At 51.7% G+C, this 16,615-nt stretch overlaps 1 protein-coding gene across 1 annotated transcript; it reads left to right on the forward strand.

The window, feature by feature from the left end:
- The first annotated feature begins 287 nt into the window (after positions 1 to 287).
- On the forward strand, positions 288 to 16,521 carry LOC311530764 (C-type lectin domain family 2 member D-like). The gene is made up of 6 exons (XM_084647645.1): positions 288 to 422; positions 4,762 to 4,989; positions 9,917 to 10,033; positions 13,538 to 13,719; positions 14,410 to 14,513; positions 14,726 to 16,521. The coding sequence occupies exons 2-6, from the start codon at positions 4,911 to 4,913 to the stop codon at positions 14,874 to 14,876; spliced, it is 633 nt and encodes a 210-aa protein (XP_084503771.1). The 5' UTR covers positions 288 to 422; positions 4,762 to 4,910; the 3' UTR covers positions 14,877 to 16,521.
- Positions 16,522 to 16,615: the final 94 nt, after the last annotated feature.

The raw sequence follows: 16,615 nt of genomic DNA on the forward strand, positions 1-16,615 counted from the left end.
ATTTTCCACTTTTATGCATCCCACGGAGCGAGCTGTAGCTCGCGAAAGCTGATGCTCAAATAAATTGGTTGGTCTCTAAGGTGCCACACGTCCACGGTGGCAAGTTCTCTAAAAACATCTGCTCAGTGACCCCCCCAAGGTCTTTCTTGAGCCCCCACAGCGAATTGACACCCCTTCTCTCCTACGCCGAGCTGGGGTTGTGTTTTCCCACCTGCCCCCTTCCCGCAGAGACCCCCCCCCCCCGCCCCTCTTTGGCTGGGGGGCGGAATCCGTCAGCACTTCCCGGATCCCAGCAGGGCACGGGGTCCTTGCTGCGAGCGCTGATAGGCCCCACGTCGCGCCCGCGGGGCGGGGTCGCCGTCTCGGGGCTGATCCCGCAGGTGTTTGCGCCGCGCCGAGCTCCGCCAGGCTTTGGCTCGCAGGTGAGGGTGGCGCGTGTCCCCGAGCTGAGTCCAGGGCTGCGGACACCCCCCCCCCCCACGGAACCTCTGGCTCGGGCTTTTGGTGCCCCCCCCCCAGCCCCGCCTGCTGCTGGGAGCCGCGGGGCAGGGGCCGGGGCATGGGCCGCAGGTGCCGGTTCCCCGGTTGGGGGGTGCAGCAGGGCCCGGCCGGAGACGGGGGAATGGGAGGCTGCAGCAGCTGGCGGCCATTCCCCCCCCCCCACACACACACACGGCGGCAGTGAGCGGGGGGGAAGGAGGAGACGCGCTCTGTGGGGGGCCCCCGGGATTTCCAGAGCAGCAGCGGCCCCTGGTGCGGGAGGGGAGCAGCCCCCGGGAGCTCGGAGGGTGGGAGCAGCACCTGGGGCTGTAGCCCTGGGTGTGCGGAACCAGGTGCAAACAGCCCCCCCCACCGCCTGCACGACGGGCTCGGGTCCCCTCCGCAGCCCCACACAGTCCGGTGGGGTTGGGTCCAGGGTCCCAGCTGCTGCCCGGCCCCCCCACCCAGCCCTCTGCAGGTCCGGAGCCTGCTCTAGCTCCGACCCCCTGCTGAGGGGCACCCGGACTTTTATCGGTCTGGTCGGTGCTGCCCACCCCAGCTGCCAGGGTCCCTTTTCCACCAGGAGTTCTGGTGGGAAACTGGATGCCTGACAGTCGTATGGCGAGGTAAGAAAAAAGGGTTATCAAAACAAGTTTTGCATTTAAATCTGATGACTTAAAACAGTGCTTCTCAACCAGGGGTCCGGGGCCCCCAAGCAGGTTTCATGGGGCTGCCAAGCAGGGCCGGCATTAAATTTGCTGGGGGCCCAGGGCAGGGAGCCGAAGCTCCACCCCATGGGGCTGAACCCTGAGGCCCCGAGCCTCGCCACTTGGGGCTGAAGCCGAAGCCTGGGCAACTTAGTTTCATGGGGGCCCCTGTGGCATGGGACCCCGGGCAATTATGTTGTTTGCTACCCCTAATGCTGGCCCTGGCTTTTATATGCAGAAAAAAGGAGTTTTTGTGGCACAGGTAGGCCTTGGAGGTTTTCACAGTGTGTTCTGGGGGCCTCTGAAAGAAAAAGGTTGAGAACCCCTGACTTAAAAGTCCTGTATCCTGGTGATGACCAGGGATCGTAGGTAATAATACAAATAGAAGAGCCCTTGTCTTCTATATAGAGCCTATGAGGCCATTTGGAAAGTCAACGCAACTGTTTGTGGCTATAGCCGAACGCATGCAAGGCCAGTTTACTCACAGTGCATTTCCTCCTGGATGACAGCTTGCATCCGTGCTTGCTGTGATCGGATGGAAGTTCCCCCACCTCTTCAGCTGCATTCCTGGCTCATGTTCCGCTTCGGGAAATCTGCAGGGCGGCGACGTGGTCCTCTGTTCACACCTTCACGTCGCACTGCGCCATGTCCATTAAGCTAGGGGTGACGTTGCGTTCGAAACAGTAGTTCTTCAGTCAGTGACACATTGTCTCTGACCCCACTTCTGAGGTAGGGCTTAGGATTCACCTAACTGGAATTGATATGAGCAACTGTAAGCCACACACCTTCTGGGTGTGGTGTACTGTCCCATGTAATGACACTGAGACCACTTACAGAGAGAGGTCAAATGAGGAGAGGCTGAGGGAAATGGGATTGTTTAGTCTGCAGAAGAGAAGAATGAGGGGGGATTTGATAGCTGCTTTTCAACTACCTGAAAGTGGGTTCCAAAGAGGATGGATCTAGACTGTTCTCAGTGGTAGCAGATGACAGAACAAGGAGTAATGGTCTCAAGTTGTTACGGGGGAGGTTTAGGTTGGATATTAGGAAAAACTTTCACTAGGAGGGTGGTGAAACACTGGACTGCATTACCTAGGGAGGTGGTGGAATCTCCTTCCTTAGAAGTTTTTAAGGTCAGGCTTGACAAAGCCCTGGGTGGGATGATTTAGTTGGGGATTGGTCCTGCTTTGAGCAGGGGGTTGGACTAGATGACCTCCTGAGGTCCCTTCCAACCCTGATATTCTATAATTCTGCTCTACAGCCTTAGGTAAGAGCCAGATGGCTTTTAGCTCATGCGGGGTCGTCGTTGGGCAGGATCGAACTGGGGACCTCTGGAGCTTAGTGCATGAGCGTCTACCGCATGAGCTTGCGCCACTACATGGGACAACACACCGCACCCAGAAGGTGTGTGGGTTACACAACCACTCGAACAAAAGTCGGTTGCTCACCTTTTTGTAACTGTTGTTCTTCGAGATGTGTTGCTCATATCTATTCCATACCCACCCCCTTCCTCAATGTCGGAGTAGCCGGCAAGAAGGAACTAAAGGGGGGGTTGGGCCGGCAGGGTCATATATATAGGGCACCATCCTGGCACTGCTCCAAGGGGCTCCACTGCCAGCCTGACAGGTAGTCTCTAGGGAAAACCTTCCAGCAGTTGTGTACGTGCCGAGCACGCACCCTAACTAGCATTGAGCCACCACCAGAAAGAAGAAGTTATAGTGGCATCTTTGGCTTTTGTGGTCACCAGGCTGTAGACCGCAGAAAGGGATTAGGGCTCGTTGTGGACCACAATCTAAATATGTATCAACTGTTGGGGAAAAAAGGGAACATCATTCTGGGATATATTAGCAGGAGTGTTGTAAGCAAGACACAAGAAGTAATTCTCCCACTCTACTCTGCGCTGATTAGGCCTCAAACTGGAGTATTGTGTCCAGTTCTGGGCACCACATTTCAGGAAAGATGGGGACAAATTGGAGAAAGTCCAGTGAAGAGCAACAAAAATGATTACAGGTCTAGAAAACATGACCTATCAGGGAAGATTGAAAGGAGTGGGTGTGTTTAGTCTGGAGAAGAGAAGACTGAGAGGGGACATAACAATCTTCAAGTACCTGAAAGGTTGTTACAAGGAGGAAGGAGAAACATTATTCTCCTTAACCTTTGATGATAGGACAAGAAGCAATGGGCTCAAACTGCAGCAAGGGAGGTTTAGGTTGGACATTAGGAAAAACTTCCTGTCAGGTGGTTAAGCACTGGAATAAATTGCCTAGGGAGATTGTGGAATCTCCATCATTGGAGATTTTTAAGGGCAGGTTAGACAAACACCTGTCAGGGATGGTCACTCTAGGTGCTTGGTCCTGCCATGAGTGCAGGGGACTGGACTAGATGACCTCTCGAGGTCCCTTCCAGTCCTATGATAAATTTATCATCAGAGGAAGTGGGCTCCAGCCCATGAAAGCTTTTGCCCAAATAAATGGGTTAGTCTTTAAGGTGCCAGAGGACCCCTCGTTGTTTCCACCTACCATGCTGGCTCCCCGTTGATGTTATAAGCACATGTGTGCCTCAGTCAGCTTCGTGGATCACAATGGTGTTCCTTGGATTTTCTAGCCACCTAAAAGCTAGGAGCTGTGATGCAGTGCTTGAGTCCTTTGTGGCTCCCACGCCACCTTCGTTAAGACTTTTGAGCAGTGGTCCTCAACCTATTTACCATTGTGGGCTGCATCCAGTGTATGGCCCTGCTGAAGTCTCATGGGCTGTAGCTGCGTGCTGATTGGGCCGCAGGTTGAGAACCATGGCTATAGAGCTCACCTTGTTTTCATCCATAGATTAGAAGGGCAAAACAAGCTTTGCTGCTTTTTCAACTCCCAATCGGTTTCTTTGAATAAACTGAAAAGAAGAGAATACTCTCTGTACCTGCATTAGAGGCTGCTGCTGTCCAAAGCTGCTTTAACAAACTATCACCAGTGCGTAGCCAGTGACTGGCACCCGCTCAGCGGCTTGACTTTCTTCAAGACTTCATCAGCAAACGTGTTCTGCTGGAATAGTATTCTTTTTAATTAAATGTAAATTATTTTAATTGGATTATAGTAAATTTAGGCCTTAACATAGGTTGTTATAATAAAAAAAAAAGTTTAATTTTAAGTTGGGGGTTATTTAAAAAAAGTATTTAAATAAAAACACCAAATTTTAAACCACTGATTTTTAGGCAATCTCGGGGTTGGGGAGGCTGAGTCCTGTGTCTGTGCCCCTCCCAAACTCCTTCCCCTCCACCTCCCTAGAGTTGCCAGTGTAGGGGGAGGCACTACACACAGTTCTGTATTGTGCACACTTGCCTTTTATGTCTGGAGTGTGCACATCCCTGTCTGCACCCCCATCCAGCCTCAGTGCGTCCCTCCCCTGCTGAATTTGGAGGGGGAAGGATGAGAGGAAATGGGAAATCTTCAGTGAGGGGCTTGATGACACCGGAGGGTATTGGTTACTACGCTGTTCTTACCTCTGGGGTTTGTTCTGAGGGATGGGGGAATGGGACGCCATAAACAAACCCACTGACCCTTGTGTTGTCCTGACTGTGTCATTTCAGGTTCTAGGTCAGCCGGGAGGGGAGCCAAAGCCGTGGAGGATTGTGTAGCTGACTCTGCCACGGCTGCATGAAGCTGGTTCTTGCTGCTGGTGAGAGGGGTCCAAGTTGATGAGAGTCTAGCACCCACCACTGCCTCACTGAGAGGAGAGATGAGGGAGGGAGAGGAAGCAGATCCCTCTGAGCAGCCTCTTAACGGCTCCAGAGACTTGAAGAGCAGAGGAAAACCAGGTAACTGGAGTTTTCCTGCCTAGCAACAGGCTGAAGAGAGATGCTGACTTTCAGTGGTGGGTGTAACTGCCCCCCCATCCCACCCCGGTGCGGCAGGGGCTGTATTCCTTCAATGGACTCCGCTTGTTTCCTGCCGCTGCTCTCTCGTGTGGTTGTTGTTACACGTGCATTTTTAGGACGGCACATGTTGTCAAGGTTCCTACCCCACTCTGAACTCTCGGGTACAGATGTGGGGACCTGCATGAAAGACCCCCTAAGCTTATTCTTACCAGCTTAGGTTAAAAACTTCCAACGTACAATCTTTGCCTTGTCCTTGAACCGTATGCTGCCACCACCAAGTGTTTTAAAGAACAGGGAAAGAGCCCACTTGGAGACGTCTTCCCCCAAAATATCCCCCCCAGGAAAGGGGGTGTAGGGCTTGGGAAGGCTTGATAAGAATCCTCACCAATTGGTACAGGTGAACACAGACCCAAACCCTTGGATCTTAAGAACAATGAAAAAGCAATCAGGTTCCTAAAAGAAGAATTTTAATTAAAGAAAAGGTAAGAGAATCACCTCTGTAAAATCAGGATGGTAAATACCTTACAGGGTAATCAGATTCAAAACATAGAGAATCCCTCTAGGCAAAACCTTAAGTTACAAAAAGACACAAAACCAGGAATCTACATTCCCTCCAGCACAGCTTATTTTACCAGCCATTAAACAAAAGGAAATCTAATGCATTTCTAGCTAGCTTACTTACTAACTTAACAGGAGTTGTGAGGCTGCATTCCTGATCTGTTCCTGGCAAAAGCATCACACAGACAGACCAAACCCATTGTTCCCCCTGGGCTCCAGATTTGAAAGAATCTTGTCTCCTCATTGGCCATTTTGGGTCAGGTGCCAGCGAGGTTACCTTAGCTCCTTAACCCTTTACAGGTGCAAGGATTTTGCCTCTGGCCAGGAGGGATTTTCTAGCACTGTATACAGAAAGGTGGTTACCCTTCCTTTTATATTTATGACAACATGGTCTATCCCTTTTGGCTCACATCTCCGTGGATACGTCCTGTCACTGCCCTTTCCTTCCGTTTGTTTGAAAGGGTCAGATCCTCCCTTCCGTGTGTGAGCAGCAGGCAGGCTGAGGTGTGCACACTCCTAACACACGCAGAGCCCTGCCTCTTTGCAGGGCAAGGAACAGGTGTAGCTGCCTGTGGCCACAGCACATTCACTTGTGTTTTGCCAGTGCACTTACTGTGCCCTCAGATGTGGCTCTGGGCACTAGGGAAGAGGATTTGCTAAGACTGAACTCCCACAGGGGTTTTGTGGATTTACTCTCCGTGGTACATAGGCTCTCTTCCAAATTTCCTGCCAACCTTTGGTTATTAATTATGGCAATTCTCTGGCTATTCTTTTTATCCATATAAATGGTTAATCTCTTTTTTAACTTTCCTAAATTCTTGTTCTCAATTTCCTGTGGCAGTGAGTTAGAATCATAGAATTTTCAGATTGGAAGAGACCTCAGGAGGTTCTAGTCCAATCCCCTGCTCAAAGCAGGACCAACACCAACTAAATCATCCCAGCCAGGGCTTTGTCAAGCCGGACTTTAAAAATCTCTAAGGATGGAGATTCCACCGCCTCCCTAGGTAACCCTCCAGTGCTTCACCACCCTCCTAGTGAAATAGTGTTTCCTAATATCCAACCGAGACCTCGCCCACTGCAACTTGAGACCATTGTTCCTTGTTCTGTCATCTGCCATCACAGAGAACAGCCTCGCTCCATCTTCTTTGGAACCCCCCTTCTGGTAGTTGAAGGCTGCTATCAAGTTCCCCCCTGACTCTTCTCTTCTGCAGACTAAATAATCCCAGTTCTCTCAACCTCTCCTTGTAAGTCATGTACTCCAGCTCCCTAACCATTTTTGTTGCCCTCCGTTGGGCTCTCTCCAATTTGTCCACATCCTTTCTGTAGTGGGGGGACCAAAACTGGACGCATTATTCGAGGTGTGGCCTCACCAGTGCCAAATAGAGGAGAATAATCACTTCTCTTGATCTGCTGGCCATGCTCCTACTAATACAGCCCAATATGCCGTTGGCCTTCTTGGCAACAAGGGCACACTGCTGACTCATATCCAGCTTCTTGTCCACTGTAATCCTGAGGTCCTTTTCTGCAAAACTGCTGCTTAGCCAGTCGGTCCCCAGCCTGTAGCTGTGCATAGGCTTCTTCCATCGTAAGTGCAGGACTCTGCCCTTGTCCTTGTTGAACCGCAGATTTCTTTTGGCCCAATCCTCCAATTTGTCTAAGTCACTCTGGAACCCATCCCTACCCTCCAGCATATCCACCTCTCCCACCAGCTTAGTGTCATCTGCAAACTTGCTGAGGGTGCAATTCATCCCATCACCCAGATCATTAATAAAGATGTTGAACAAAACCAGCCCCAGGACTGACCCCTGGGGCACTCTGCTTGATACCAGTAGTCAACTAGACATCAAGCCATTGATCACTGCCCATTGAGCCTGACAGTCTAGCCAGCTTTCTGTCCACCTCATAGTCCATTCATCCAATCCATACTTTAACTTGCTGGCAAGAATACTGTGGGAGACCGTATCAAAAGCTTTGCTAAAGTCAAGATATATCACATCCACCGCTTTCCCCATATCCACAGGCCAGTTATCTCATCATAGAAGGCAATCAGGTTGGTCAGGCACGACTTGCCCTTGGTGAATCCATGTTGACTGTTCCTGAACACCTTCCTCTCCTGAAAGTGCTTCAAAATGGATTACTTTAGGACCTGCTTCATGATTTTGCCGGGGACTGAAGGGAGGCTGACCAGTCTGTAGTTCCCTGGGTTCTCTTTCTTCCCTTTTTAAAATATGGGCACTATATTTGCCTTTTTCCAATCGTCTAGGACCTCTCCTGATCGCCATGAGTTTTCAAAGATAATAGCCAATGGCTCTGCAATCACACCAGCCAATTCCCTCAGCACCCTTGGATGCATTAGATCAGGACCCATGAACTTGTGCATGTCCAGCTTTTCTAAATAGTTCTTAACCCATTCTTTCACCACTGAAGGCTGCTCACCTCCTCCTGTAGCAGATCAACGACTCACCGCAGTGGCACCTCCTGCTGGTTGCCTCAGGAATTAGCTCTTTTCTAGCACTTGGAGTGCCCCCTGCTGGCTGGTGTCTTGCCTGCCTCAGGCCCCGGGTCTCTCCTGGACCCTGGTGCCCCTTACCTTGGGGTTCTACCCCCAGCAGTACCCCCACACTCTGGGTCTCTCCTCCCAGGGGAACCCCCAACCCTCTATACCTACCTTGCCTCAGTGGCTACTGCCAGTTGTCATCTAGCCCCAGTTCTCTGGGGCAAACTGCAGTCTGTAATGGCCATCATTGGCAAGGGGTTTGGACCAGCTGCCTCTGCCTGTACCTCTGCAGCCCCAGTACCTGCTTTGGCCTTTAACAAGGCCTCGGTCTGGGGAGTTGCCAGGCTGGAGCTCCCTAGCACTTCTTACCCTTCCTCTGGTCTGGTCCTCCAAGGCTGGAGTAAGACTGACCCAGCTCCTCCCTTAGCCCTTCTTATACTGGCCCAGCCGGGTCCTGATTGGCTGCCTCCAGCCCGCTCATGATTGGCTCTCAGCCCCAGTGCTCTCTAAGGGCTGGCCTTTAACCCTTTCAGGGCGGGAGCAGGGTGACTGCCCCGCTACACCTCCCCATACTGTGTTGCCTGGTGCAGCAGTCTGGGAGCTGACCTTTTCTGCTTCAAAAAAAAAAAAGGCTGAGGCAAAAAAAGTATTGAGTACTTCAGATTTTTCCACATCATCTGTCACTATGTTGCCTCCCCCATTCAGTAAGGGTCCCACACTTTCCCTGACCTTCTTCTTGTTGCTAACATACCTGTAGAAACCCTTCTTGTTACCCTTCACATCCCTTGCTAGCTGCAACTCCAATTGTGTTTTGTCCTTCCTGATTACACCCCTGCAGGCTCCACAGTCTAATTATATGTTGCTTGGAAAAAATAGTTCCTTTCCCACCTTTTTAATCTCATTGAATGTCCCCTTGTTCTTGTGTTATGAAAAGAGATCACTGGGAAGGAGTGAACTACCCCGTTAAGGGACAGGCAGGAGGCTACAGCTGGGACAGCCTGGGGTGTAATCAAGGCAGCCGTGCCCCCGCCATAGGCCTGTGCTTTATAAAGAGAAAGAGGGAGCTGAAGGAGAGAGGGGAATAGAAGCTAGGCAGGCTGCAGCAGTGGTTGTTTCTCTCAGGCTCTAGGAGACCAACCTCATGAGACTTGGTTTCACAGATTAACTCTGGGATCCATGACGCAGGGTCCTGAGGTGAGCGCCGTATGAACTGTTTGTTGTAATTGACCCTGTCCTGAAGCCTTATTGAAAAGGGAAGTGCTATTTTCTTAATTAGTATTGGCATCTCTTTGCCCTGGGCTGTTAACGCAAACCTACTGCTGCCAATCAAGGGAAATTGTGGGATGCACCCACAGTGCCACACCAGGCCACACGCGGGTGTGCAGGGACTGCCCACACCTTTACCAACAAAAGCTCCCAGCTACCTTCTGTCCCATCTGTATTGCATAGACAGTTTATCCTGGTCCCTCTCATTTACCTCCTCTCCATGGCAAAACCATTCCAGGCTTGTCAATCTCTTGTGGTAGTTTCTCCAGGCCCTTGATCATCCTCCAACCTCCTCTGAATCCCTCTGAATTCTGCATGGTCCTTTCTGGGGATTAATTGGTTAATTAACCACATAGTGGTGTTTGCAGGAGCGATGTTCTCCTTCACAGTCTGGATGGGAGTTCGAGTTAATATTTGTGTCCAGAGCTGGGACAGAACCATTTTAGAAATCAAAATAAATACCTGGTGTGTGTCAGATCAGAGCCTGATGGCAAACAATTCTGGTTTCCGTAGCCCCAGGAGCATTAACGGGTTTTTATCTTCCAGATGATCCAGTTTACGGCAACTTGAGGAAAGCGGCTTTATCTGAAGGTCGAGCTGTATTCATTGCCATAGTCGTGGTCTTGGTGGTAATCACCATTGCTTTAGCAGCAGCTTTGGGAGGTAAGTTCAGTCTCTGAGTGTGGTTCTCTCTGATGGTTCAGTTTCTGAGTGTGGGGGAGTTTGTTATCCTTAGTGGCTCACAACTCTGTGTGTTCTCCTCCTCGCCTCACTGCTTTAGCAGTCAGGTCAGACAGGATTCTCTCTAGGTTCTTTTATGGTGTCCGTCACTGAGAGCATCATAACATTGATGGATTTCTCCTCACAGCCCCTGTGAGGCAGGGATGTGTCCTTGTCCCCATTCGGTGGCGTGGGAGCCAAGGCACCGGGGCTGGTTCCACAGGGTGCTAAGGCACCGAAGTCCCAGTTTCAGGCACCCCTGTGATCTGCCAACCCCCTGCCCGGCTGCCACTGAACCCTGGGGGTGCCTACCTGGCTTACCTGGGGATGGTGCTTTTGCTGTAGAAGTTCCCTGAGCTGCTGCTTGGCCCTCGACACCCAAGGCCTGTCTTACCTGTGGGGTGGGATTGGGCAGGTGTGCTTAGGCTGCCTGCCTCTGTGAAACAGGTGCGGGGCAAGGACCCTCCCACCTTAACCCTGCCCCAGTGGTTAGGGCCCTCACCTCCGATGTCAGATCCCGGTTCCAGTCCCCTCTGTGTGAGGGGAGACGGGATCTGAGCAGGGGTCTCCCACCTCCCAGGTGAGAGCCCAGCCACTGAGCTGTGGGCAGTCTGAGGTGGGGCGGGGGGAGGGGTGTTCTCAATATTTCCTGTTGAAGTTGTTCCACTTTGATTGAATACTTAAATATTAATTGTGCCAGAGAGTTAGAATCCCTCTATAATCTAGTGCTTAGGGCACCCACCTGAGAGGTGGGAACTTCCTGTTCTCCAATCCCTGCTCCTCAGGGAGAGGGGGACTGAAGCAGGGTCTCCCACATCGGGGGCAAGAACCCTACAAGTTAAAGGTTATCAAGGATGTCATCTCTTCTCCCCACCCTCTGTCCCCAGCTATTTTCAGGGGATGTGACACCTGGTGAGCTCACTATCACAAGAAGTGACGTGGGTACCTGACTCCAGGAGGGGGATTTCCCACTGCAGGTTGTTAGCAGGGCTGGGCCCCTCCCTGCAGACAGGGCTTGGGGGCTGAGCTTTGAGAGGGGCAGGGCATGGGGCACAACCCTGATCACTGTGTTCTACTGGCTGGTTTGGGCAGCCCCTGTCTGGCATCCTAGCTCTTGTGGATCCTGTACTTAGACGCCCCTCCCTCCCTGTTCATCGCGTGGGGCACCCAGGCACCCAGCTCAGGCCTTGTAGATCGCATTGTTCTTCCAGTGATTTCCTAGGCTAATAAAAGTTTGGCGTTGCAAGGCTGGACGTCAAATGCTGAAGTCCCTTTGTGGATCCAGGCCGAAGTGACTCGCCCTGGGTCAGCCAGGGAGTCGGGCTCAGCTGGGAATTGTATCGGGATTTCCTGAGTCCCAGTCATCCAGGGCAGTGAACACGAGACACTTGCTCTTTTCTGGCTTCCAGCCCGCTCTGTTGCTCCCTTTTGTACCCAGGGACTCTCCCTTACACGCATTTGAATTTATGGACTGACAGGAATCCCCTGTCTGATCTTCACTGAGCAGGGTAACTTGTCTGCAGTTTGGTGATTTGAGGTTACTAATCTGGCCATTTTGCCTCCCTCCGCCTGGTTGTCCCACAGCAGGGCTGACAGGGGTAACAGCATCCCTGGGAGCTATATTGCTGTGGGGGGAAGCCCCATCCCTGTTGTTGAGAATTTTACCCCATGGGTCAGCAATCTCCAAAGGGAGGGCTCCCCAGGGACAGTGTGTGCAATTACAGAATAGTTCCCTGCAGTGTGAGCCTTTTGGTAATGTGCAGCCCTACACGTTCCTGCAGGGGATAAGTGGGGTGCAGGAGGATCTAGCAGTTGGGAGCAGGGTCCAAGTGCGGCTTGCCGGGGTTATTAGAAGGGGCGCTCACTGCTCCCATGTTCCACTCCAGTGTAGTGAGCTCTGGGGTCAGGCTGCAGACTCCAGGGTATCTGATGCTTTGATACGTGAGATGGGTGAGGAAGGAAACCCGCTCAGAGAGGCTGTCAGAACTGAATGGATCTGAGTGCCCCTTGTCTTCAAGGTGGCATTGGCAGAGCCCAGCAGGTCTGGCAGCCTCTCTGCTTGTGCCTCTGCCTGTTGTACCTGTTCCCACAAAACTAGTAGCTGAAATGACATGCTCAGTATTCACCCTGCACTGCCTCCTGGACTGAGCTGCCAAGCTCCATAGATGTGTTCACACCTTTTGTAGCTGCACAAATCGGAGTCAAAGCCCTTCCCCCAACTCAGGAACTTTAAACGTTTCCAGTGATTACTTGTAGGTAACTTTCTTTGCAGCAAAAGGGTTAAATTTCAGGGAGGGGCTTAAAAGTGGTTTTGTGTGACCCTCTCCCTGCTGCTTGTCCTCCTGAGGGAATTCTGTGTCAACAAATGAAAAATTCTGCACACGATATTTTAAAATTCTGCAGATTTTATTTGTCAATAAATGTGGAGGCTCCAGCCTGGCCGTGGAGAGCCCAGGCCACTGGCTGCATGGAGGTGGGAGATCCCTGCAGCCCCCTACCTCCCAGGACAGGGACTGAATGACGAGGCTGCATCTGACCCTGACACAGCGCATGGCCCGGCTGGCCTGCCCCAGAAACACCCTGAGGGCCAGGGCCCTGCCTCTCTGTGTCAGGTGCACCAGGTGGGGACAGAAGGCTCATCCTGACAAGATTCCAGTGTGGAGCGGCCTAATGTGGGGGATCCAGGTTTGGGATGAAAGGATTCTGTGTGGGTCAGTCTGAGGGTGGGGGCCTGGGGTTGTGGGGGGGAGCTGGATGCACAGGAACTCATTGAGGGTGTTCTGGGTGCAGGGGCAATGGGACTTGGGCTGAGGAGTCCAGGTAAAGCTGAATGGGGCTTGGTGTGGCCATTCTGTGGAATTGATTGAATTATCGCACCACTCTTAAACTTCTTTCTCTGAATCCTGATGCATTAAATACATAACTGGCAGCCTCAGGCTCAGGGTAACTCGCTGCCGCAGGATGTAACTGAGGCCCAGAGCTCAGCTGGATTCATCAAAGGACTGGACCTTGATGTGGATAATGGGACCATCCACAGTCATACTGGAGAGGGTTCAGTGTGGAAGGGGCACAAACCCGCCTGCTTCAGGCCAGGAGCCAGCCACTGGCAGACAGAAGTGTCCTCCTACCCTTCTTGGCAGGCTATTCTCTCGCCGAATCAGGGTACGAATAGGAATATAAATCTTCCCGCTTTGGGGTCTAGCCAGCCTCTGAGGGCATTTGGGGGAAATGTTCCCTGGGGCCGGCTATCCCACCACTGCCCACTAGGGGGTGCATTGCCCTCCCTCTGAAGCAGCTGGTGCTGGTGGCTCTCAGAGATCAGTCGTCAGCCCCACTAGTCTGATCCAGTCTGGCCGTTCCTGTGTTGCTGTTCCTGCTTGTTCTCCACAGAGAGATGAGAAAAGGGACGGTCTCTCACCCTGGGTTCTCCCTCTCTCTCTTTTTTAGTGGAAAAATCTAAGCAGCCTCCTCCTGGCCCCGCTGCTGCCTCCCAGTGCCCGGACGGCTGGTTCAGGAACCGAGGGAAATACTTCTATTTTTCTAAGGCCGAAGGGAACTGGACCTACAGCCAGAGCTTCTGCTCATCGCACGCTGCCTCCCTGGCTGGGATTGAGAGTCTGCAAGAGCTGGTGAGAAGCACAGATGTGTTGTGCCAAGCCCAGCGATCATCGGCACCACAGATAGGGCTGGAGTCAGGCTGGGCTCAGCCCCTGTAGGGCAGAGGGGAGCCCGGGTGCCTCCCAGGCTGGGCGGCCAGAGTCAGTGCGGTTCTGGCAGTTGAATCCTGGCTGGACTTGGGGCTCCAACTTCCCCAACTTTGCATCTGCTCAGAGCCCCAGGTGGGAGACTCCTGCTGTGCAGGACAGGGCCACCTCAGTCAGGTCCCGGCCAATGGGCTGTCTGGGGCCTGGAGGGGGTGAAAAACTGCCTCCCCAGCTCAGCCCCAGGGTTCCCTCATGGGTGAGGTGGGGGAATCCCTCTGAAGGTGAGACCGGCTCTGTGCCTGCATCCCTCAAGTGCCCTGCCCTGGTGGCAGGGGTCTGTCTGCCCTCCCCCTCCTGGCCTTGCTGTGCTCTGAGAAGGGGCTGCTGGGTGAACAGTGACCTTGCAGCTCAATTCCTGCTTCACCCAGTGGATGCCACAGCAGCCCCAAAAAAGAGGACGGGGGAGGGTGAAGGGTTAATACTTATCTGATCCCTTCACCCAATAACAATGGAAGAGGCCTATAGAAATCCCCTACTGCCCAGGGCTCTGTGAGGTGTTGGAGCAGCACAGAGTCAGGGTCTAACACAGCTGTTTGCTTATATTGCATTTGTAAGGGTTCCCTGCTGCCCTACAAAGGCAAACTGGACCACTGGATCGGCCTCTGGAAGGACGCGGGCCAGATCTGGAAATGGGCCAACGGGACTGCGTTTGACCATCGGTGAGTCTTTTTCCTTTGTGTTGGGTCAGAGGTGATGGAAATGTCCCACTGGCTGCTTTAACTTCCCCTCCTGCCGGGAGCGGGGCCTGGTGCAGGAAGGGGGGATCCGGAGGGTCTGTAAGTTCATCAGCTCCTCTCCCTGACCTGGGGTGTCTCCCCCGGTCTGTGCCTGGCACACACTGATTCTAGCTCCAATTGTCTCTGGGTTACAGATTTGAAATACAAGGTGGAGTCAACTGTGCGTACCTGGATGAAGACCTCAGAGTCATCAGCTCCAGCTGCAGCACATCAAGAAAATGGATCTGCAGTAAATCTGATACCCCTACGAAGGAAGAGGAGCGTGTAGTGGGAGGGGACTCGTGAACCAAAGGCGACATGTCTGGTGGTGAAAAATTCTGTGCTGTTTCTTCTCACCTGTTTCCTGAAATGCAGATTTTCCCTGTCTCCTGTCTTCCTCCTCTCGCTGTCTTACAACTTAGAAGTAAACTGAGGGGAAGACACTCCTTTGTTTCAGACCTGCTTGACCAATGCTGCCTAATTGGGGCTCTGTCCGTTTGAATGTGTGCCAACAACATCATTTGGGGAAATTTATAACTTTACATATAATGTTACTATGTCCATTTCACCATGATATTATTGACCAGCAAGTTATTAGTTTTCAAGTGATGCCTTACAAGGTGTATTTTCTATAAAGATTATTACAATAGGGTGTAGAGTGTGACTACGGAAGTACATGCTGTCACAGGGTGGTACCTCTCTGGAGTTGTTTAGTGACTCAGCTTAATCAACCTGTACTGTGTGTAGTTCCCGAGGAGCTGTGGTCGCCTTCCCCCATGGAGTAGACCACAAGCAGAGAGAAGCCACTCATACATTTTAACACAATGGTCCCCAAACAGATTGCAGGGCAGGAGGTTGCAATATCCCAGATTCTCAGCCTCCCTTATTGCTGGGGATAGTCTCCTCAGCACCAGTCGGAAAATTTCTCCCTTGCACAATTCATCCCATTAGCTCCAATTGATCCCTGGTGCCTTTAATAATTTCTTGCCATCTCGGGGTTTGCACCCTTCAGACTGGGACATGGTTCTCATGGCTCCTTATTGTGTCCCCAAACTGTGACAAATTAGGGTAACCTAATCATTAGGATAACCTTCCTGCAGACAGCCATCCCTGCAACCCCTTGGATGCCATAGAATGTCTTGGGCCTTGGGCCCAGGTGGTCGGGTTCCATGGGGTGGTGGCACTTCCGAGCTCTGTCCGCCTTTGTTGTTTACAGCCAGCCATGCAGCTGTGCTGCCCTGTGAGATATGGAGTGTGGGTGTCGTCATGCAAACCCAGCCTCTGAATTTGTGCCTGGGAGCCTCGTTTGGTGAAAATGTGGCACGGGCCTAGAACCAGCTTGACACGCTTGCCCCCCTCTCCAGGAGGCTCCTCTTTCCCCTCCCTGCCCAACTTTTGTGCTGCCCCTGTTCACTGACTGCCAATTTTCACATCCGCAGGCTGCACTTCAGGGACAGATTTCTTTAAGGCACTTTTTCATGTAAAATATTCTTACGTGTCTTTTATAAAGAAACTGCAGTGCAACAACGTGTAGTGCTGGAATGTCCAGGCTGCTAATTACACAAATGCTAATTATGCCAAATTCCAGAGGGCAGATTGTTGCTGCTTGAGTTAGGTGCCTTCTCTGCAGCTCTTTAGGTTCTTGAAGGTGTCTGACCTGTGTAACCTTGGTCTGCAATATATTTGCCTTACTCATATCTGTTTATAAGGTATGATGAGCTCTTTCCTGGGAATGGATTATGTTGCTGACAGAAAACGGTCCTAAAATAGCACAGCCATGTCTAGATGTCCCTTTGTGAATCTAGCCTGAAATTTTTTAGTATTATTATTATTATTATTTATTATTATTTTGGCTGAAACTATTCAGTGAATTCAACACCAGTTTGTGAATAGTCTTGTTCCTTCCAAAACTGCATTTTTTGGCAAATAAACTATTCAGTGGAAAAATGTCTCCCAGCTCTACTTGTGATGTCATTTCACTAGTTCTCCCTTCACCTTAATCTGCCAGCCCAGACAGGACCTGAATTTCAAATGCAAGAAAAGCC

Source organism: Lepidochelys olivacea, assembly GCF_965140295.1.
Source record: "Lepidochelys olivacea isolate rLepOli2 genome assembly, chromosome: 14".
In the NCBI taxonomy this organism is placed as follows: domain Eukaryota; kingdom Metazoa; phylum Chordata; order Testudines; family Cheloniidae; genus Lepidochelys; species Lepidochelys olivacea.